At 40.3% G+C, this 24,465-nt stretch overlaps 2 protein-coding genes across 2 annotated transcripts; both read right to left on the bottom strand.

The window, feature by feature from the left end:
* Nucleotides 1-338: 338 nt before the first annotated feature.
* Nucleotides 339-973, bottom strand: LOC128507678 (olfactory receptor 4E1-like). The gene is given in 2 exon segments (XM_053478735.1): nucleotides 339-755; nucleotides 758-973. Coding segments are annotated over 2 exon segments (633 nt in total).
* Nucleotides 974-15,484: 14,511 nt separating this feature from the next.
* Nucleotides 15,485-16,423, bottom strand: LOC128507785 (olfactory receptor 52N2-like). Its single transcript, XM_053478887.1, has one exon. The coding sequence runs from the start codon at nucleotides 16,421-16,423 to the stop codon at nucleotides 15,485-15,487; it is 939 nt and encodes a 312-aa protein (XP_053334862.1).
* Between the last annotated feature and the right edge of the window lie 8,042 nt (nucleotides 16,424-24,465).

Here is a 24,465-nt window from a genome sequence, read left to right as displayed (position 1 = left end):
GCTGAATGTTGGGAATTACCTGCAAACATCTACTTAAGTGCAGTTTAAAAAACAATTAGTGTTTAGTTCGTGCATTGCAACAGTTATTCTCCACCCTGATCCTGGAGGACTTTGCACATTTTAGTTTTTCCCCTGCTCCATTACACTTACCTTCAATTTAGAAAAGGCTGAGGTACGAAAAGACTAAAACTTGCAGGGTAGGAGGTCAACCAGGGTCAGGGTTGAGAAACCATTGTTTCTTTGGAAAGGAAACATATTTACTGACAATATATGTATAACCAGTGTATAACATCTGAATAAAATAATGGACAAGGTAATAATTAATTTCATAAATAATTTCATGTTTTGTTAAACATGATTGAGGTAATTAAACCAACGATTTGATTAAGTGACAAATTCCCACAAGAAAGTTTAAACAGGGAAGGATTGTCACAGTAGGGATTAGATATCACTGAAGTACAATGGGAGAGCTCTACAGTGAGGGCCAAATATGCCCCGACCAGGACAGTAGCGGTTATCCAAGCTATTACAGAGAGCCTTACAACCATTATGTTATTCATTATGGTGTGGTATCTTAGCGGGTCACATATGGACATGTACCTGTCAAAAGCCATGACAATTAATATAGTATGTGCACTCAAACTGAAAGAGTGAATACTAAAGGCTTGAATTACACAAGCGATAAAGCTGATATACGTGTCAGATTCAGCCACAATGTCTTTGAGTAACCTAGGCAGTACGACAGTCCTGTTAATGCGCTGATTGCATCACTCAAGGGAAGGTTACAGAAAAGAAAGTACATTGGTTTGTGAAGAGCTTTGTCCATTGCTATTATTATGACAATGCCAATATTAGATACCATAATAAACAGATAGATCAAGAAAAGAAGAGCAAGCACTGGATAAACTGAGTAACGCATAATCCGCAATCCTTCGATCCTGAGAATCTCATATCTGTATGATCCATTTTCCATCACTTTTTACAAACCTGTAAAAATACCAACTTTTTTCAGTCCGACCATCTGGCGTCTGTCGGACAGGAAGTTGAGGATCCAGCTGCAGAGAGAGCTGCTCAATCCTAGATCTTGTAGTTTTCTGTCCAGCTTCGATGGTACGATGGTGTTGAATGCTGAGCTATAATCGACAAGTGAAATTCTCACATACATATCTTTCTTCTTCAGGTGGGTGGGGGCAGTATGTAGAGTCAGGGCTATGGCATCATCAGTGGACCTGTTGTGGCGGTATGCAAATTGTAGAAGGTCCAGTGAGTCTGGCAGCGCAGAGCAGATAAAGTTCCTGACCAGCCTCTCAAAGCATTTGCTCACGATGGAGGTCAGGGCTGCTGGTCGCCCGTCATTCAGGAATGTGATGGTGAAGGATTTGGGTACAGGGACGATGGTGGCCATTTTGAAGCAGGCTGGGACTACAGACAGAGAGAGGGAGAGGTTAAAGATGTTCATGAACACTCCAGCCAGCTGAGCCACGCATGATTTAAGGACATGGCCGGGGATTCCGTCAGAACCAGCGGCTTTGCATGCGTTCACCTGTCTGAAGGACTTCTGTACATCCTCTTCAGACTGTGCACACTAACGTCATCCATGATGTGTTCGCTGTCCAGTCTTGTGGTGTTAGTTGTGTCGAATCTAGCGTAAAATACGTTTAGATCCTCACACAGAGAAGCCGTGGTCTGCGGTGTGCTGCTTTTCCCTCTGAAGTCCACGATTGTATTCAGTCCCTGCCACATTCTTCGAGGATCATCAAATTGTTGTTCCACTCTGTCCCTGTACTCACGTTTCGCAGACTTAATAGTCTTCCGGAGTTAGTGGGTGACGTGTTTATATTCCAATGTGTTAGCGGAGGCAAAGGCAGAGTTCCGTGCTGCCAGTGCCATGCAAACATCACTGTTTATCCATGGTTTCTGGTTTGGATAAATTTTTACTGTTTTGGATGGGACATCATTATCTACGCTTTTCCTGATAAATCCGCAGACTGAGTCTGAGTATTCATCAATGCTGTCCGCTGCCATTTGAAACATTTCCCAGTCTCCCAGTGATCAAAACTGCAACATGGAGTCCTGCAACATGGAATCTGATTGGTCCGATCAACAGTGCACCGCCCTTAGAGTTGGAGCTTTCTGTTTCAGCTTCTGCCTTTAGGCAGGCAGAAGCAGAATGAAACGATGATCAGATTGGCCGAATGGGGCGCAGGGGAGGGCTTTGTACACATTCCGGAAGGAAGTCAGTAAAAGGACTTTATTGGGTGCATGTTTGCATAATCACACCAGGAGTTGTTGATCATGAAGCACACGCCGCCGCCTTTGCTTTTTCCAGTTAGCTCCCGCTGGTAGCTGAATCGTGGAGTCCGGTATCTTCTCCGACAACCAGGTTTCTGTAAGGCAGATCACGCAGCAGTCCTGCGTCTCTCGCTGGAATAAAATTTGCGCCCAAAGTTCGCAAAGCTTGTTCTCCAGAGACTGCAGGTTAGCCAGTAATAAGCTGGGGAGCGGTGGTCTGTTAGTGCGCCATCTCAGTCAAACCAAAACGCCGGATCTTCTGCCTCTACGTCGGCGTTTGCGGGTTCCAGGGATCCAGGACAAAAACTTCTTGGACGAGATAAATGGGGGAATTGTGAATAAATGATCTGTGTTTCAAAACTTGAACAAAACTAAGAAAGTCCTGCTCTTATAGAATTAGACACAAAAAAACACTATTGCTTGAAGGAGCTCGTGACAAGGCAGCCATTCTCGGCGCCATCTTGGATCACAACATAAAAGTACACAACGGTGGACAGACAACGAGTTACGGGTTCAACTGGTATAAATAGGGAAACACACGGGAAAGTTCACAGACATGAACTTAATTTAGTACTAAAGTGAAACATGTACATACGTAGACACACTAGAGGGAGACGAAGCGGCGGCTCAGTAATCTGGAGAACCAGATCTTATTCGCTGGGACCAAGGTGGCACAGGTGTGACAGTATCCCTCCCCTCAGGACTGGCTTCCTCAGGAAGGCGCGGGGCCCCTTTTCATGTTGCCTGGTGGAGTAGGGGCCCGCCAGACTGATGGGATTGCCGGCGGACGAGGTGGCCCGGCTGTCGTGGTGCCGGGCGATCAGGCTGTGCATGGTGGAATTCCTCGAAGAGCTCATGGCTCAAGATGTCTTGGACCGGGACCCAGCTTCGCTCCTCCGGACCGTACCCTTCCAAATCCACCAGATATTGGAGGGAACCCCCTCTCCTCCGGGAGTCCAGTAGTTCTTTGGGCGCCCTCTATCTCCACAGGCCCAGGGAGCGAAGGCTCCGCTGCTCCTTCGTCTAGTGGCTCCTGGATCACCGGTCTGAGAAGGGAGACATAAAAGATAGGGTTATTACGCAAATGATTGGGGAGCTTTAACTTATAGGAAACAGGGTTTATTTGGGAGAGTATGGGGAAGGGACCAATGTATCTGGGGGAAAGCTCACGACAGGGGAGGTTAAGGTAAAGGTCCCGTGTCAAGAGCCACACCCGATCGCCTACCTGGAGCAGAGGACTTTCCCTTCGTCGTCTATCGGCATATTTTTTAACGACAAACTGCACAGGAGATCTTCATGTTTGCATCCTCCCATACTTTCTCCGCTTTCTTAAACCACTGATCCACCATGGATACGTTGGTGGGAGTGGGGGTCCCATGGACACAGCGGGGGCTGATGACCAAGCACACACTAAAATAGCATTGGGCCGGTTGCGGAGTAGCAAAGCGGGTTCTGTGCATATTTCGCCCAGATTAAGCAATCTGCCTATTCATGTTGTTGACTGCTACAGTATGCTTGAAGGTATCTCTCGAGTTCTTGGACAGTCCGATCAGTGGTCCCCAACTTATGAAAGAAAGCTTTCTAGACCCTGGCGATAAATTGGGGACCATGATCGGAAACTATCTTATCCGGGATACCATTACAGCTAAACACTGTTTCGAATAGGGTTTCTGCCACCTGGAGGGCTGACGGGAGAGAGCTAAATAGGATGAATTGACATTCCTTAGAGAATCGATCTACCACCACAAGTGTTATCATGTATCCTTTAGTTACTGGCAGATTCATGACAAAGTCTACAGCGATGTGTGACCACGGCCTGTTAGGTGTTGGCAGGGGCATTAATTTACCAATGGGCAAAGAACGAGGCAGAAGTTCTCAGCCTTTTCAGTTTAGGTTATCTTTTTTTGTTTATTTTCCTCACCTGCACGCTTGCCTTGTTTTTGTTTGTTTTTTGCAATGTCGGGTCAGTCCCGTAAGCTCGGGTCAGTCTTGTTCAGCTCACCTTCACACACTATGACGACATAGGGCTTATGTAATAGTGCTTGGTCTTTAATAATAATCCTGAGGAAAACAATAGAGCCCTTCACACACTATGATGACACAGGACTGATGTCATCATAGTGTGTGCTTGGGCCCTGAAAAATTAGAAAGTGATGGATGACATGTATAGCAGCATGCAGTAAACACTTTGCTGTTTATGTCATACAGCTAGACCCATAATGACATTTCCAAACAATAGCCTATCCAAAATAGTGCACAATTAAGTGAGGAGGTTTATGTCATAATTCAGGGTTAATGTGTTACACATAAATCAAGCAAACATCTTAAGCAATTAGATTTTAACCTAGTGAAATGTAAATGCAACAGGGCATGGTAACTACAGTATATTTGTTTCTATTTTTTAATCCATCTATTTTGACATTCATCTCTGCCTTACACACAGTCTGCATAGGCACACACACAAATTTACACTCCCCTCCTCTTTTTGCAACACATTCTTAAGAGACACACATTTCGGGATATATACTTTTTATCCAGGAGATTGGTCAGTAAATTAGAGTAAAATCGCTGGCTTTACTTAACCCTTGTGAATGCGCCACACATTAAACTTTTAGACATCAGCACTATCATAGCAATGATGATGATGTAATACAGTAGCTAGGACATCATCATATTGATATTATAGTGCGTGGGCCCCACAATGATAATAAAACCCTGAGTGATTTGAGCATGTTAACATGCATTTAAAGGGAATATTTCAAAGCTATTATGACATGATTTTTAAAGTAAATTGTAGAATTTTATGTCAAGAAAAAAGCGTTACACTATGATTTTTACTCAGTGTGATGTCACTCAGTTTGACATCACTTAATATGATGTCATTCAATATAACTTCACACAAAGTTATTAACCACTTTTCAGCACAAGTTTCATGCTTCAATAGGCATGAGGTGAGACGGCATAACTGGGACACGTGAAACACAGAGTTGACCTGCCACATAGTTGAGGGGAGCAAGAGCTTAACAGCACAGGGGTTGACAATCTTAGTAAAGGTAAAAGCCCCAATGTTACGGGAAAAGAGGTTACGGGAGACCCATCTTTGAGGGAATGTTTTGAGTAGTGAGCATGACCCTCTGGCCCACTCTGTACTTAGGGGTCTGGAAGTGCTCCCATCAGTTTGTCCCTTGTAACTTCTGCCGACATGTAATAGCGTCTTTCTAGCTTGCAGCCATTAACGGACAAAATCTTGGGCAGACGGGATGCTGATCTTCTACTCCTGTGAGGAAAACAAGGGCAGTTAATACCCCAGGCAGAACTGGAAATGTGACAAACTGGTAGATGATGAGACTTGGGAGTTATTGGCGTACTCCACCCAGGACAGAAACTTGGAGACATCCTGGGAGGCCATGCACCTCAGGGCTACCTAAAGGGACTAATTTTTCCTCTTGGTCTGGCTGTTTTGGTCTGACTGCGGGTGGGAACCTAACCTTCAATAAGTTTGCATAACGCCTTCCAAAACGGTGAGGTGAATTGTGGCTCATGGTTGGAGACAATGTCTTTGGGGAGGCCATGGAGCTTCTCCTTGGTAGATGGAAGTTTTGGCAGGGGAATGATGCGAGTGGCTTTAGAGGACCTTTTCACCATAGTCATAATGAAGGTGTGGCTATTGGAAGTGGGTAACCCTGTGATGAAATCTAAAGTGATGTCAGATTAAGTGTGGTACGGGATAGGCAGTGGTCTGAGGAGGCCTCCTGGGGCCATGTTGACATGGTTGTTTCTTATTCAGATGTTGCATGCTGCCCCAAAACTGGAGATGTTCTCCTTCACTGTGGGCCACAAAAAGTTGCTAAACCGGAGACAAGGTTTGAGCTGAGCCAGGGTGGCAAGACAGCTTGGAGCTGTGTGCCCATTCCAGGACCTGAGAGCATAGAGTGAGAAGGATAATGAGGCAGTTAGGAGGTACATTACTTGGTCCTGGTTCCTGAAACAGGGCTTGTTGGAAGATGGTCTCATTGGAGGTGGAGTTGCGAGTTGGCAGGAATTGTCTGAAAAGAGCATCTGGCTTGAAGTTCTTTGACCCTGGGTGAGAGGAGAGGGTGAAGTTGAACCTGGTAAAGAAAAGTGACCATCAAGCCCGGCCAGAGTTTAGCATCAGTGGCGGTTCTACACTGAATTGCTCCCCAGGCGAGACTCCCTCCCCCCCCACCCCCCCTCAAAAAAAAAAACATGACAAAACTTTTTTTACACACCACACGTTTTATTGTATTAATACCACACGTCGTTCCGTAACAGACCAATTAAAAAATAAATAAATAAATAAACTACCCATAACTTAAAAATTTAAATTTTGTCACATACACAGTCATACTGTACACAGTACGATATGCAGTGAAATGCTTATACGACTGCCAGTGACCTTAAAAAATAAAAGCTTATACATAAGAAATAAATATGATTAAAAGAAATACGTTCGAAATAAAATGAACTAGTAAAATATACTGTACAAAGTAAAATATACGGTAATAAAAGAAATACGTTCGAAATAAAATGAACTAGTAAAATATACTGTACAAAGTAAAATATACTCTACAAATAAGAGCAAAATATCAATATAGCAAATAAAGAAATATAGAAGAAGAAAATAGAAATTTGTCAAAAACAGAAATTTCGAATTTTAGAAATGGTTGGGGTGTGCAAATATGCATAAAAAGTGACTTCTTAAAGTGTCTTAAAGTGATTTGAGCAGTGGTCCATAAATGAAAATATAAATATATAGTGTAAGTGTGCACGAATGTGTCCAAAGTGGCCATGAATGCCCAGTCAGTGCTGGGTGTTAAATATACTCTGTACAAACAAATATTATTATTATTTTTTTTATTTTAAGCATGATATACAAATAAAATATAGAATAAATATAGAATAAATAACACTAAATAAACTTAAATTATTTATTTCACTGCAGAACAGAAAACACAAACTAAAACTGAAATCTGACATTTCTGGCCTTTCTAGATGCAAAGTCATCAATAATGGCATCATATGAGATATGCTCCCCTATCGAATGAATAATGCTTATGACAGCAAGGCAAGTGAGCCGTTCCTGAGACATGGTTGACCTCAGGTATTACACAAAATTACACTGGCTATTTACAGTATATTGTAAATATATTGGCTATAGCCAACATTAACATAAACAATGGAAATAATGTGGTTAAATTTAATTAGATCTCATGTTGTATACACTGCTGAAAAAACAATAGAACCCTGCCCAAAAATAATAGAAAATGTAATGGATTTAATTGTTATAATGGGAATTGTATTGGTTTTAATGCTAAGTATAACAATGTCTGCTGGTATATGATGGATTCTATTGGTGGGTGGGATGGTAAATCCTATTGAAAAAGTTCCCAAAACACACTACAATAAGAAATGTTGTAATAGTTTCACTGGAAAAAGTTAATGGGTTAGAATGGTATTTAATAGAAACTATTAGAATTTCTATGAAGGTTTGTATATTAGGCTTTTATTGTATGTTTTTTTTTATTAGCAAGGTAGGCATGGCAAGCATCATAAGCAAGAAGGCTAACAAACCTAAAAGTTAAAGTTATACCACTAATTAATATAATGAGATGAATGCCTTAATCATACAAAATCAAATTTTCAAATTCAAATTTTATTTGTCACATACACAGTCATACACAGTACGAAATGTAGTGAAATGCTTATAAACACATACGGAGAGGACATTGTTACATACCTTTATCTTTATCTTCTAAACTTTGCCTGTTTCTCATATTCTTTTCTTTTTTTCCTAAATTGGACACCTGACAGCTTTGGCCTTTTTCTCTCTATCGCTGTGTTTACTTTGTAATCGACAATTCGACAATCAGCAGACTTGCCATCCCCCAACGCTGTCACTCAAGACCAGAAGTCAAGACTAAACCAATTCACCTCCACATCATAATAGTTTTTTATTACCTATTTTTATTATTAGCCATTTTACACAATTAAATAAATGAAAAAAGTGCAAATTATTGGTCTGTTTATAATATTTTTAATGAAATGTGCGTTATTTGTAAGAAAGTCGGGTGTCACTGACATAATTTAGCCCCCTTCCTTGTCTGCTTCATTTGGGAGAGGTGAACCCATCCCTTCTCCTCTCTGCTTGCTCAGCTTCTGTGCGGCTCCTTCAGCAGCAGGGGCGGCACAGGCATCATAGATAATAGAAAACCGCTTAGCAGCACAAAGTATTATTTTTTCCTTTAAGTTCGTGTGCCACACCGCTACGTGTCATGAAAAAATGCCGCCCCGGGCGGCTGCCCCGTTCGCCCATGCCTAAAACCAACACTGTTTAGCATCTTAGCACTCCGTAGATATTTCAGGTTCTTGTGGTCAGTCCCGACCAGGAATGGGATCTCCACCCCTCTAACCAGTGCATACACTCCCAAGAAGCCAAGACGGGAAAACTGATTGAGTTATAGCCTCGGATATTTTTTAAGCATGTTTTGAGCATGTTACAGTATTTCCCGCAAAAAGTCCAGCTGTAATTAATTAAACTTAATTTGGTTATTAACCAAAAAGTGGCATATAACATGACTTGTCATTATATTAAGTAACATTACATTGAGTGATAACACATTAAGTGACCTCATAGTGTGTTGCTTTTTTTCAGCATCTTGGCCATTTTGGAGGCCTAAACATTAAATTTCCTCTTTTCTAAAATTGTGTCATAGCAATAGTGCAGGGTGCTTGGGCCTGTTTATCATTGCTTGCAACTATATTTATTATTAGGTCCTACTATAGGGTAAGCTGGCCCTCTTGTTTTTCTAAGGATCATTTATTTATTTCCCACTCTTTTGGGATTTTCACATGCTCAAAAATTAATGAAAATTGACACGCAGGTTAGAATTTGCTGATATTAGGTTGCCTGAGAGTATGCACATGAAACTCTGTGTCACGAACAGGGTGTAGAAGCAGGTGTTGAACGCCGTGGGCGGAAGGAGCAGGCATAGAGGCAGAGGGGTTGTGTAAAAAAAAAAAAAAAAAAAAAAAAAGAGTCTTTTAATGATAGTTAAACACAAAATATAAATAAAGACACAAACAAAGGAACAAAAAACTCAAACAATACTTAACTCTGTGCTAACAGGGGCTCTCTGGCAAGACACAGACTGGAGGACAAACACACACATGGCGAGACACAACACGTCCTGTAGCGAGACACAGGCAGGGGGAGGACAAACACATAACAGGACACACACAAACTATGCGTGGAGCTGAAACTGGACACTAGAGAGAAGGGAGACACGTAGAGACTAAAGGGGGACGGGACAAGGGCTAAAGACATGGCAATCAGCTAGGCATGGCTTTTAGCTAAACATGGTTAAGCTGTGCTTAACCATGGCAGTTAGCTACACATACACCTAGCTAAGCATGTCTTTAGCCCCAACATGCACTAAGCTACACTTACCTAATAGCTTAACACACACTAGGGAATGGGGGCACAGAAACACAGACAGAGGATACCCAGTGGCTAGGCGAGGCGGCCCTCTAAGGCTAAGCGAGGCAGCACTAACAAGCTAGTCGGTACTCCAAAGCTAGGAGGGGCGGCACTCTAAAGCTAGGCGCACTGGGCAACTAGGGAGGTAGGAAACACAGGATAGCTAGAGACACAAAGGGGCTATGACTAGAAGCATGGTAGTTACTGTAACTCAACATAGATTTTAGCTAAACACGCTCCTAGCCACACACACCTAACTACTTACTTGACTCTAGCTAAACACACAAGAACACAGGAGGACAACAACCACAGTACTTACATACATTTAAGACAGGACTGAATCAGCTCCACTAACACAGACACACAGAACATACACAGAAACATTGCCAATAAGAGAGCCCAAGTCAACACAACTAAAATCAAAATAAACAAAGAACAAAACCAAAATGCCCACACAAGTGACAGTGGTGATACCTATTTATGGAGATGGATTGATGGCTACCTCGGTTCAGGTGTGCACTCGCATCACCTGACCGAGATGCCTGCTGGGAAACTGAGTCAGCCAACAAAAAACTCCAAAATGAAAAACAGTGACCTCTAGTGGTGGACCCTTACACTCTTTACACATTTAGAGCTCATTGAGGCGAACAACTTTTGAACAACTTTCATGCCCTGGGCTCAACTCAACAGGATGGGACCGGAGGTTATTTTGGGTCGTTTGCCAAAATGCACCCAATGGATTTTGATATACTCCTCCTAGGGAATTTATATGATTACCACCAAACCCGGGTCAATGTGATCTAAAGACATGGAGTATGCAAAATTGTAGAGGGAGTTTTGATATCTCAAATGGGTCAGCTGTGACGATGCCTTAAACTTTTGCTGAAAAGTGATTAATAACTTTCTGTGTGGCATTACAGTGCACCTGGAAAGTTTTCACATAACATCACTTTTTTCACATTTTGTTATGTCACAGCCTTATTCTAAAATGGATTGAATAATTTTTTTTTCCTCAAAATTCTACACACAACACCCCATAATGACAACATGAAAAAAGTTTACTTGAGATTTTTGCTATTTTATTAAAAATAAAAAAAATTGAGGAAACACTCTTCCATATAGGCCTGATTGGTGGTTTGCTGCAAAGATGGTTGTCCTTCTGGACGGTTCTCGTCTCTCCACAGAGGACCTCTGGAGCTCTGACCAAGTGACCATCGGGTTCTTGGTCACCTTCCTGACTAAGGCCCTTCTCCCCTGATCGCTCAGTTTAGATGGCCAGCCAGCTCTAGAAAGAGTCCTGGTGGTTTCGAACTTCTTCCACTTACGGATGATGGAGGCCACTGTGCTCATTGGAACCTTCAAAGCGGCAGAAAATTTTCTGTAACCTTCCCCAGATTTGTGCCTCAAAGGTCTACAGACAATTACTTTGAGTTCATGCTTGGTTTGTGCTCTGACATGAACTGTCAACTGGGGGACCTTATATAGACAGGTGTGTGCCTATCCAAATCATGTCCAATTAACTGAATTTACCACAGGTGGACTCAGGGCTGGACTGGGACCACAAAACAGCCCTGGCATTTTTGGCCATAGCGGCCCACCATGATTGTTTAAACAATACTGTATGCCGAGGCATATGACACATCAAAGGATATATGCGCTTACTGTTTTGTTTTAAACATTAAACCACAGTAACCTGCATGGAAGCAAATAATCTTGGTAAAAAATATTCTTAATTATTATTATTGTTATTAAACAGTAATAATAGCTTACTATTTCGTGAAGATGTAGGCTACACTTAACATTTTCATTGTTTATTTTGATGGGCTATCATCATTCTGCGTGTGTGTAGGCCTACGTGTGTCTACCTAGAAATCTGATAGTCAGCCATGTCATTTATATAGCTCTGGGGGTTTATTTCTTGTACTGCGTAAAGATTGATCAATCGTGACAGATAAAAGACCACTTGTTAATTTGATCTGGATGGCAATGTCTAGCCTAATTGGCAGATGGTTCATTTGTGAGTAGCAGCTAGGTAGGCTAGTCGTGCAGGTTGTCGACAAACACTCAAATGCACGAGTGATACACACAAACACACACCACAAAAAAGCCCTCTGTCTTCCCTACATAAATGTCCCTCCCCTCACTCTGCCAACATTTCGCGTACTTCTTACTGAACTCGTAGCTATTCTAAAGCCTTCCTCAATCTGTCCCTGCTACATCGCTCACCACCTCCTCCTCTTCCAAATCAATTTTAATAGCTACTCCTTCTTCATCTGTGTAACTAATGTTGATGTTACTCTGATTTACACTCCCTTGTGCTTCTCCGGCAGCCTGAGCACTCTGGACTGCCTCTGTACTGTTGCTAGATGTAGATGGCCCTACACCAGCAGCTGCAATTGAATGTGTGGTGGTGGCAAACATTTCTGTAATTTTTGCACATTTTCCTGCTTTCACTTGTAGGCTTTTGCGTCTTTTCTTCCGCAGCTTTTCTGCACCCCCCTTGCTCTTTTCTCTCTTTTTTTGGTTTATCCATTGATATAGGCGGACTTATTTCAAACTTCGGTATAACGCTAAATAGCAGATTTTGTCAAGGGGAGATGAGGGCTGGCCAGGAGGGAGGCAGGGCGTGGCCTAAGATTTCATTGGACTAGCTCAATGTCCTTTATGACCATCAACCAATGGGCCGTGATTCGTGTCTCAGATACTGTACCGTTGCGGTAATAAATAAATTGGCCTAATAAACCTTTTTAAAAATATTAAATTGTGACTGACGGCTCCAGCACAAATATGTGAGTGGACTCCAATTAAGCTGCAGAAACATCTCAAGTATGATCAGGGAAAACGTCTCGGGTTACTTTGCTGTAACCCTGTTCCCTGAAAAGGCGGGCACGAGATGCTTCGTGAAAGCGCTATGGGAAATCTTTTCGTGTTGCCGGTTGTAAAACACGCCAAATTTTGGCCTATATAACCTCGGTCAGGTGACGTCATCTGATGAAACGCACCTGCAGGTTATAAATAGGAGTAAACCGGAAACATTCCTCAGATCGATTTTGTCTGAAGGGACGTCCGGACACGCAGGCAGTGCGGCATTGGATGGCAGCATCTCGTTCTATGGGAACGAGAATACCAATGCCGCCGCACAGCAAGTGTCTGGACCTCAAGGTTGCGTAACGTTTGCGCACAAAGACTGAGAAGGTCTCAGAACTATCTCTGGGAGGCTGACTCAAGGACCCGTGATGAGGCAATCCCCCTGGTTGAATGAGCCCTGATTCCTAGAGGCGAAGTGAGCCCACGTGCCACATAGGAGAGGGCAATAGCATCTCTCACCCAGAGTGACAAGGTCTGTGTAGTGGCGTAGAGCCCTAGCACTTAGAATAGTGTCAATTACTCTGGCTGGAAGACTAGCTTGACTTAGTTGGTCCCGTTCAGGAGCAAAATGTGAAGGTTCCAAAGCTCGGTCCGGGTATGAAATATTGTCCTCCGCGGCTGAGACAGAAGATCTTTTCTCACTGGAATCACCGCCGGTGAGTCGTCGAGGAGAGATATTAGATCTAGGAACCACACTCTGGTCGGCCAACAGGGCGCCATAAGTAAAAGGCGTAAACCCTGTTGACGACCCTAGCCAAGACTCCCGGGAGCAGAGCTGTCGGGAAAAACGCAAAAGGCGTAATCTGCAGTGTAGTAAAGGAGACATTTGCTGTTTCTTGCGAGGCAAAGAGGTCCGCCTCTGCTACCTGAAATCTCTCCCAGATTGACTGACTATTTCGGGGTGGGGTTTCCTTTCCCTGTGTGTCAGAGCTTGACTGGACAGCACATCTGCTCCCACCTTCATATGCCCTGGAATGTAAATCGCCCTGAGGGACAGGAACTTGTCCTGTGCACAAAGCAGAACCTGGTGTGCAAGCTTATTCAAGCGGCGCGAGCGCAGTCCGCCCTGGCAATTAATATATGAGACTACCGCAGTGTTGTCCACCCGCACTAGGGCATGGTAGCCTCAACTGCTGGAGGAAGTGCTTTAGGGCCAGAAATAAAGCCATCATTCCGAGGCAATTGATGTGCCGCGCGACAAGACGACCTCTCCGGCCCCCTCGGCTGGAAGGTCATTTAAGACCGCTTCCCAGCCTGTAAAGGAAGCGCCTGTCGTTAGCATTCTGCGACGACAAGACAGACTTAGAGTGGGACCCAAAGTCAGAAACCTGGGTCTGAACCACATAGAAAGGGTACGAGGTCCCTGACACGTAACCCTTATTGGGGATTGGCCCTAAAGTGAAATCGTCATTGTTGCTCGCAACTATATTTATTATTATTATTATTATTATTATTACTGCTTCTATTTTACACTAGTTCTAGTGCATACAAAACACAAAGATTATATTAATATTTTTAAATACAAATGGTTGTTTTACATGATTTTTTTATGACATTAAAAAGGTCAAAGAAAAATACATTACTTCTCCATTACAATATGTAAAAATTATACAGAAATGCAATATAACAAAAATACACAACAGACTAATTTCCACATAAAAAAATGATGCTGAATTTTGAGGATTACCTGCAAATGTATAAGCAAGTGTGACTAACAAAAACTCCAGAAAGAATGTGGCTCATTCTTGAAAATCTTACCAGCCAGTTCCCAAAAACTGTACAAAGCATACCTGAGATTACTGACCAGTTTCAAACGCTTTTCATATCTGTCTAATTATATGCAGTTAAAAAATAATTAGCATTTACAGTAGATGCTTTACATCAATGGTTCTCCACCCTGATCCAAGAGGACTTTACACATTTTATGGTTTCCCCTGCTCCATCACACCCACCTTTAATTCAGAAAAGTTTGTTAATATATTGTTAGTGCCGGGAGGTAAGAAATTATTAAAACTTGCAGGGTGGGAGGTCAACCAGGGTCAGGATTGAGAAACCATTATTTCTTTGCAAAGGAAACATATTTACCGACAATATATGTATAATCAGTGTATAACATCAGAATAAAATGATGGACAAGGTAATACTTAATCTCACTGGAAATGTAAAATAGTTTTAAAAAATATATATAACATAAATATTTTTCTGATAATATTTTCTAAAATATAAAGCATAGAAATATATACACTACTGTTCAAAAGTTTGGGGTCACGTTCTAACTCCATGATTGTTCCCGATTTTTATTTCTTTTTACATTGTAAAGGACTGCTGAAGGTCTCCAAAAAACGCATTAATCTCCTTTGAACAGTTAGTGGTGAGATGTGTCTGCTACTTATGCTCTGTAAAGACTTTATAACGCCTCTAATCTGAGGTGCTGTTAATTGGTTTTTTTTAGACTGATAACTCTAAATGAACTTCTCGTCTGCGGCAGAGGTAGGTTTTGGTCTCGCCCTCCTGGGATGGCCATCATGAGAGCCAGTTTTATTATGGTGCTTAACGGATTTTGCAAATGCACTTGACAATACTGTTCTTGCAAGAACTATTACAGAAAGGCTGATCTCTGTGTTTTAAAATAACAACTAACTGTTTTTTGTTGTTGTTACGTAATTACCAAATTTCATATGTGTTATTTTATAGTTTTTAAATCCCCAGTATTGTTGTAAAATATTTTGTAGAAAATAAATCACTAAACAAAAACAAAGAAATTTGCAAGTGACCCCAAACTTTTAAATGGTAGTGTATATTGTATACTTTAGATAAATAAAGAAGTCATCCTGGAATCACTTTCCCGCTCAAGAATATCTGCTTAAGCCCCTGTCTAATTTCTTTGGTCTGAAGGCCGTATACGACAGGGTTAAGGCTTGATGGAATAACACAAAATAAGACACTGGCCACATTTCGAAGTTCCTCATAAGCTAAGAAACGGTGCAAAATAATTATAGTACAGCTGCATCCAAGCAGAATGAGATACACAATCAGATGTGTGCTACATGTTTTTATGGCCTTGCCTTTCATCATGCTGTTTTTATTTTTTAAACATACATGTGCGATCCTTAGATAGGTTACAGCGATACATGATATTGAGATCATCTCATACATGACAGAGAAGAACAAACCAACGATCTGATTAAGTGACAAATTCTCACAGGAAAGTTTAAACAGAGAAGGATTGTCACAGAAGGGATTAGATATCACTAAAGTACAATGAGAGAGCCTTGCAGTGAGGGCCAAAAGAACCCTGACAGGGACAATAGCGGTTATCCAAGCTATTACTGAGAGCCTTACAACCATTATGTTATTCATTATGGTGTGGTATCTTAACGGGTAACATATGGCCACGTAGCTGTCAAAAGTTATGATAATTAATATAGTGTGTGCACTCGTACCCAAAGAGTGAACACCAAAGGCTTGAATTACACAAGCGATAAAGCTGATATACCTGTCAGATTCAGCCACGATGTCTTTGAGTAACCTAGGCACTATGACAGTAGCGCTGATTGCATCACTCAAAGGAAGGTTACAGAAAAGAAAGTACATTGGTTTTTGAAGAGCTTTGTCCATTGCTATCATCATGACAATTCCAATATTAGATAACATAATAAACAGATAGATCAAAAAAAGAAGAGCAAACACTGCATAAGATGAGTAACGTGTGATCCGCAATCCTTCGATCCTGAGAATTTCATATCTGTATGATCCATTTTCCATCACACAAGTCTGTTAAAATACCAACTTATTAAATTTTTTTGTGTTAATCAGTTTCCTGTACAATAATACAACTTAAACTATATGCATTTAAACAATTTACGTTTCAATACTATGCCATATTATTAAAAAAAAATATTATAACACTTTCGAAGGGTTATACATCACCTTCACAAAATGTGTCGTATCTGTCTTTCTACCTGTTGTGCCAGCGTATTGGTCTGTGCAACTTTTATAATCTATACTGTTTTCTGGTGACTTTCTGGCTTGGCAACTGCAATTTGATAACAAATCATCACTTAAGAGTTAATAAACAATGTGATGTTATCGGAGGACATCTACCCAGGGTATTAATATTCATACAAACCTATGAAAAGTAACCATTTGAACCCCAAGCCATTTCTCTATGTGTTTAGAGAAATGTGTCATGTGTAACTTTTTTTCTTTTCTTTTCTTTATTTATTTTTAAGAATCCTCTCTTGAGCGTATGGACATGACATTTATTTTAAAACAAAATTCAGGAAGGGTAGAGATCAGTCTGAGGCATCAGTATTTTGTTTGTCATTCACAGCACAGGTAATAATAATAAAAATGATAATATAAAAAAATATATATAAATATATATAAACAATACACAACCGTTCAAAATAACACTTTCTAACTCCATGATGGTTCCTGATTTTTATTTCTTTCTACATTGTAAAGGAATGCTGAAGGCGTTCAAAAAATGCATTAATCTCCTTTGAACAGTTGATATTGAGATGTGTCTGCTACAGTACTTATGCTCTGTAAAGACTTCATAACGCCTCTAATCTGAGGTGCTGATAATTGGTCATTTTTCAGGCTGATAACTCTAAATGAACTTCTTGTGTGCAGCAGAGGTAGGTTTTGGTCTCGTCCTCCCGGGATGGCCTTCATGGGAGCCAGTTTTATTATGTTGCTTGACGGATTTTGCAAATGCACTTGACAATACTGTTCTTGCAAGAACTATTACAGAAAGGATGACCTCTGTGTCTTAAAATAACAACTAACTGTTGTTTTTGTTGTTGTTACGTAATTACCTAATCCCATATGGCTATTTTATAGTTTTAAAATCCCCAGTATTGTTGTAGAATGTAGAAAATAAATCACTGAAAAGAAATATGCAAGTGTTCTAAAACTTTTGAACGGTAGCATTATATATATATATATATGTATATATATATACAGTATATATATATATATATATATACAGTATATATATATATATATATACAGTATATATATATATATACAGTATATATATATATATATATATATAGTTTATTAGACAAAAAGTATATAGTTTACTGCCAAATGTATTCGCTCGACTGCCTTCGCATTATTTTATATTATTTTATATTATATTAATTACTTACGTGCCCCAACATCAGTTGTATTGACCTGTGTGTGTGTGTGTGTGTGTGAAAGGCTGGAATTTATAATCACACCAAGGTCTTTTACTGTTGCACTTGATGAAACAGAAAGGCCATTTAAAATCACAGTGTGATCAGAAAGCTTACTTTTAGCTGCTTGTGGTCCTATGACTAGAACTTCTGTCTTATCAGGATTAAGCAGAAGGAAATTAATTAACATCCAATCTGCTCTCATTGCTCAACTAGTAAACTGTTTTTTCTCATCTGGTTTTGCTGAAACGTATAATTGTGTGTCATCAGCATAACACTCACTCACTCATCTTCTATACCACTTTATCCTGTATTCAGGTCTCTACGACCTGGAGCCTATCCCAGGAGACTTAGGGCACGAGGCAGGGTACGCCCTGGACAGGGTGCCAATCCATCGAAGGGCACAGTTATCAGCATAACAATGAAAACTAATAACATGTTTATGAATTACGTTGCTCAGAAGAAGCTAAAGGGAAAAAAGCAGTGGGCCTAAAATTGAACCCTGTGGAACACCAAACTTCACTTGAGAACATGAGAAATGGTCACCATCTAAATCCACAAAATGATAACAATCAATTAAATATGATCTGAGCCACAAGAGGGCCGTTCCATTAATTCCTACTACATCTGTGAAGGAGAATTGACTATGATCAATAGTGTCAAAAGCTGTACTGAGGTCGAGTAACACAAATATAATGATGCAACCCTGATCAAAGGCCAATCAAGTAGGAAGTCATTTACTACTTTAACAGGGGCATGTCTCTGTGCTGTGATGAGGCCTAAATCCTGACTGATACAGTTTGTTTATGCTATTTCTATGTAGATATGAACATAGCTGCTGTGATACTACCTTTTCCAGACTTTTAGAGATAAAACCTCTAGAGATAGGGAGGTTTGATATCGACCTGTAATTGAAAAGCTGACAGGGGTCGAGGTCAGGTTTCTTGATAATTGGTTCAATAACTGATAATTTAAGGGATTTAGGAACATACCCACTGCTGAGTGAACAGTTAATTACTTTCAACTGGAGTTCTGTTATTGCTAGAACTATCTGCTTATGAAAATGTGTCGGTATAGGATCTAATTTACAGGTTGACGATTTTGAAGAGGAGATGAGTGAAATTAGTTCTCTTGCTTCAAGGAGAGTAAAGTATTCTATGTTCTGATGTGATGTGATCTGTAGTATAGCTCATAGTCCTAGAAGAGGCCTAGTAATCGGTGACAATCCAGAGCCCAGGCCAGGAAGCAGACAGACAGGCTAAACCAACCGTCTGCTAGCTGCATAGAGTCATCACCCAGGGTTCACTGTATTGAGACTGTGTCTGTTCCCAAAGTTAAGCAAAAATGTAGAAAGACCCAGAAAGTCTGTTTTAGTCATTTTATTAACATAGATACCACAAACTCGGATCACACTGAATGCGCAGCCGGCACCTCTGATCTGAAGCTAGGACTGTTAAATATTAGATCTCTAGCATCTAAAGCAGTTATAGTTAATGAAATTATCACAGATCAGGAATTTGAGATGCTCTAACAGAAATCTGGATTAAACAGGACGAGTATGTAGCTCCAAATAAAGCTAGTCCTCCTGAATACAGCTACATACACCAGCCTCGGTTAACTGGTAGAGGAGGAGGCGTTGCAGTTATTCACAATGATAATTTGACTATCATACAATATGAAGTTTTCTATAGTAACATAACATTTGTGGCTACTTACAGACCTCCAGGGCCGTACTCTGAATTTCTTAGTGAATTTGCAGATTTCCTCTCAAACCTAGTCATTTCTGTAGACAAGGCGTTAATTGCTGGAGATTTTAATATTTATTTTGAGAATCCAGAAGACCCTGTGCATAAAGCATTTATGTCCATACTGGACTCAGTAGGAGTAAATCAGTGTGTAGTAGGACCCACTCATAAAGCAGGTCACACTTTAAATTTGCTAATATACTTCATATTATATTAATTACTTACGTGCCCCAACATCAGTTGTATAAGAAATTTATTTACAAGTCCATTGTCTGAAGCTATATCAGATCACTATCTTGCCTTAATTTAAGTGTGTCATAGTAATAAAGTACACACAGCGCCGTGCTACCGTACTAAACGTACATTCACATCAATTACCACACAGAGTTTTATCAGTAATCTCCCAGAGTTATCAACTTTGATTAGAACACCGTCTGACCCCACAGAACTCGATCAGGCGACTGAATATCTAGAGTCGACGCTCCGTTATACCTTAGATAATGTAGCTCCAGTTAAAAGAAAAATTATTAAAGATAAGAAACTCGCTCCCTGGTATAACGATCATACATGCTCTTTAAAACAGCTCGGAAATTAGAACGTAAATGGCGTCAAACTAAATTGTTAGTATTTCAAATAGCATGGAAGGAGAGCATCCTGAACTATAGAAAAGCTATTAGTGTAGCTAGATCAACGTATCTCTCGATTCTTATAGAAAATAACAAAAATAATCCTAGATTTTTATTTAATACTGTAGCCAAATTAACCAGAAATAAGACCACTGCAGAAATCTCCACAACAACTTTGTATAATAGTAAGGACTTCATGAACTTTTTTAATAATAAAATTGTAAATATTGGGCATTAAAACCAAACAATGTAAGTTATGCAGATGGTAAACTAGCCATGTCAGATCGGAACTTAGAATACTTTATTCCCCTTGAAGAGAATGAACTAATTTCACTCCTCTCTTCTGCAAATTTATCAACCTGTACATTAGATCCTGTACCGACACATTTTCTTAAACAGATAGTACCAGCAATAACAGAACCCCTGTTGAGAATAATTACTTCTTCACTCAGCATTAGGTATGTTCCAAAATCTTTTAAATTAGCAGCTATTAAACCGATTATAAAGAAACCTGACCTTGACCCCTGTCAGCTGTCCAATTACAGGCCAAAATCAAACCTCCCCTTTATCTCTAAGATTCTGGAAAAGATAGTAGCAGAGCAGCTATGCTCATATCTACATAGAAATGGCATACATGAACTGTATCAGTCAGGATTTAGGCCTCATCACAGCACAGAGACAGCACTTGTTAAAGTAGTAAATGACCTCCTATTGGCCTCTAATCAAGGTTGTGTAACCATGCATTTTACTCGACCTCAGTGCAGCTTTTGACACCATTGATCATAGTATTCTTCTTTACAGATTAGAAAATGTAGTAGTAATTAAGGGTACTGTAAGGGTTGCCCACTAGAGGGCACTGTTTTTAGTGTGTAGTTTTTCGTTGTTAGACTCAGTTTCCCAGAAGGCACCTTGGTCAGGTGATGCGGGTGCTCACCTGAACGAGGTAGCTCATTAGCTTTGTTATAAGTACCTGTTTGTTCTGGGAAATTGGGTCGAGCATTAATGTTAATTTCTGTTCTATTAAGTGGGTTTTGTTTTCTCCTGTTATGTTCTATTTTAGTTTGTTTAGTTGGCATTTGGTTTATGGAGCTTTAAGGTTATATTTGTCATTATTTAGTTTGTCTCTGTCTCCTAGCAGGATTAGCCTCTAGGAGAATTAACCTTTTGTGTCTACCCTCATGTGTGAGTAACCCCCTTTGCATGTTTAGCTCTTAGTCTGTTTAAATACTAATCAGTGCACTACTAACCTGCTTAGATCATAGTCTGTCTAGTCTTCGAGTTTGTCTAGTCTCCTCGTCCGTTTAGATTATAGTCTGTTTAGGAACTAACCTGTTTAGCTACTAACCTTTAGAGTTCTTAGTCTGTTGCATACCTAGTCTGCTGTGTACCTAGTCTGTTCATCCCTTGGGTCTCTGGCTACTAGCCTGGGGTGCGTTTCCCAAAAGCATCGTTAGCCAACTATGGTCGCAAGTTCCGTCGTTACCCACATAGTTCAACAATTCGGTGTTTCTCGAAACCATAGTTCAAACGAACATTCGCAAACAGCGTCGCAAACGTACGTGGTTGGAACTACAGCCTTTGACCTGTGGTTAGAAGCATAGTTCCCTGCCGCGGCTGGGTGTGTTCTATTCACAGTTCACGACCCTATGCACTATAAGTTTCTAAATATTTTCCCAACCACTTTGAGCGATTTGGACAACTTAATGTGTTGGTGCTCAGATATTAGGCTATTCATTTTTTGGTTATTTTAATTACAAATTCACTTTGAAACGATATAACAGCGATACCATCGCAATTATTCCCCCTTCGAAGTGCCCTACAAAAGCATAATTTATGTTCCGGTTGGAGCACAGCCTTGGTTTTGTTTGTGTGAAGAATAGGTGAGTTTTCAAGTGAGTTTTTTTTGTTGTGCTCTCAGAAGTAGACGTAGAATATGGACTATTCATAGGTTAAAAAAAATAAAAAATTATATATCATCAGAAGTGTCATCTTCCTCATTCACAGCAGCACCAGAAAGACCCCCTCTTCCTTATCAAAAAGCGGGACATTTTCCTTAACTGCAATGTTGTGGAGAATTACAGTAACTACAATTACATAGCAGCTTTTGGAGGGGTTCAGTTTCAGGCCACCACTGAACTTGTTTGTTTGGTCACACTTGCAAAGTCCCTCCACTTGTTTCTGACTTTCTCTGGGCTTCTCTCATACCCATTTCCAGAATTTGTAACTGTTTTTTAACTTGGAGAAAAGAAGAATTTTATTGTTTCCCACATCCTCCAAAAAAAACAGCAAGCTCTTTTTTTTAGGAAATTGTGGTTTTCGTGTCATTTTTTCAGATTAACTCTCATTAAAACATGGCTTTATGTAAAAGGACTTATATAGGAAATGATCTTGAGCAAAATAGGTAACAGGTGTTCACAACACAATCCCAGCATTTTCAAAACCCATAATTTCTTTTTATTTTAATTGTACTTATGTATCAATAACAAATAAAAATGAGTTCTAATGAAATATAACTAAAAGTTATAGACTTTGTTATTCGAAAAGAGCACATTTAAACTGTGTATGCCTATATATGTTTTATTGTACAAATAATGAATGTTGCGTTCGTCACATTATTACACCACTTCTACGTAACGTCACTGCGAAAGCGCATTGAATGCGAGCCGAAGAGAGGAAAAAAAAAACCTTTACAGTAGGGGGCGATATGTGCCTATGGCACTACTCCGCCATTGTATCGAAGAAGAAGAAGAACGACAGATTAAACCAACATGGTTCTAACGATGGAAGTGCGACACAGGTACTATGGTGTTGGGAAACAGTCGTGACTAGTTAGTTATTTTCTTCAACGTTGCATCGTACAACGGTGGTTAAGTAAAGAGCTACATCGTTGTACGGGAAACGCACCCCTGTTTAGCAGTTAGTCTGTTTAGCTACTAGCTAGCTTAGCTCCTAATGTGCATAACAGCTAGTAGGTCTAGCCAAGTCTGTCTTGTGTGTGTTTAACCCCTAGCATGTATTGTCCCTTGTGTTTAGTCCTCTAGTCTGTTTAGTCTGTCTTGTCTGTTTTTTATCCCATGTCTGTACTGTATATTAGTGTGTATTCCCTTATCCGTGTATTAGTTGATTATTGGTTTTGTTCATATGCTGCCAAGTAAAGCCAACTTTGTTCCTGTTTTGTTTGATTGGTTTATTATTAAAGAGACTTTTGTTCAACATCCCTATCTGCGTTTATGCCTGCCACACCATGCCCACAGTCCAACACCCAACAGTACGTGACAGGTACAGCCCTCTCCTGGCTCAGATCCTATTTGACCGATCGGTATCAGTATGTAGACTTAAATGGTGATTATTCTGAATGTTCTCTAGTGGAGTTTGGTGTTCCACAGGGTTCAGTTTTAGGCCCATTGCTTTTTTTCCCTTTATATGCTTCCTCTGGGCAACATAATCCATAAGCATGGTATTAGTTTTCACTGTTATGCTGACAACACAGTTATGTCTCAGCAAAACCTGATAAGATAAACCAGGTTACTAAAGTTGAGCAATGTGTGCAGGACATAAGAAATTGGATGCTAATTAACTTCCTTCTGCTTAATACAGATAAGACAGAAGTTCTAGTCATAGGACTGCATACAGCTAGAAGTAAGATTCTAGATCACTCTGTAACTTTAGATGGCCTTTCTGTTCCATCAAGTGCAACAGTAAAAAACCTTGGTGTGATTATAGATTCCATCCTTTCATTTGAAGCTCATGTAGATATTACCAGGATAGCATTCTTTCACTTCAGAAATATTGCCAAGATAAGAAATATATTGTCGCTAAACGATGCAGAAAAACTAGTTCATGCTTTTACTACCTCTAGGTTGGACTATTGTAATGCCTTACTGTTTGGTTGTTCAACTAGGTGCATAAACAAGCTTCAGCTAGTCCAGAATGCAGCAGCGAGAGTCCTCACTAGAACCAGAAGACAAGAGCACATCACACCTATCTTATCTTTACTTCATTGGCTCCCTGTGAAATTTCGCATTAATTTTAAAATACTACTTCTGACATATAAAGCATTAAATGGTCTCGCACTGCAGTATCTGAGTGAACTGCTAGTGTCTTATGATCTGCCACGCCTACTTCGATCAAAGGATGCAGGCTGCTTATCAGTACCGTGTATTATGAAAACTACAGCTGGGGGCAGAGCTTTTTCTCACAAAGCCCCGAAATTATGGAATAGTCTTTCAATTAGTGTTCGGGACTCACTA

This window comes from Clarias gariepinus, chromosome 19 (genome assembly GCF_024256425.1).
Source record: "Clarias gariepinus isolate MV-2021 ecotype Netherlands chromosome 19, CGAR_prim_01v2, whole genome shotgun sequence".
NCBI lineage: Eukaryota > Metazoa > Chordata > Actinopteri > Siluriformes > Clariidae > Clarias > Clarias gariepinus.
The sequence above is the reverse complement of the archived record's forward strand: the minus strand, read 5'-3'. Positions and strand labels throughout refer to the sequence as shown.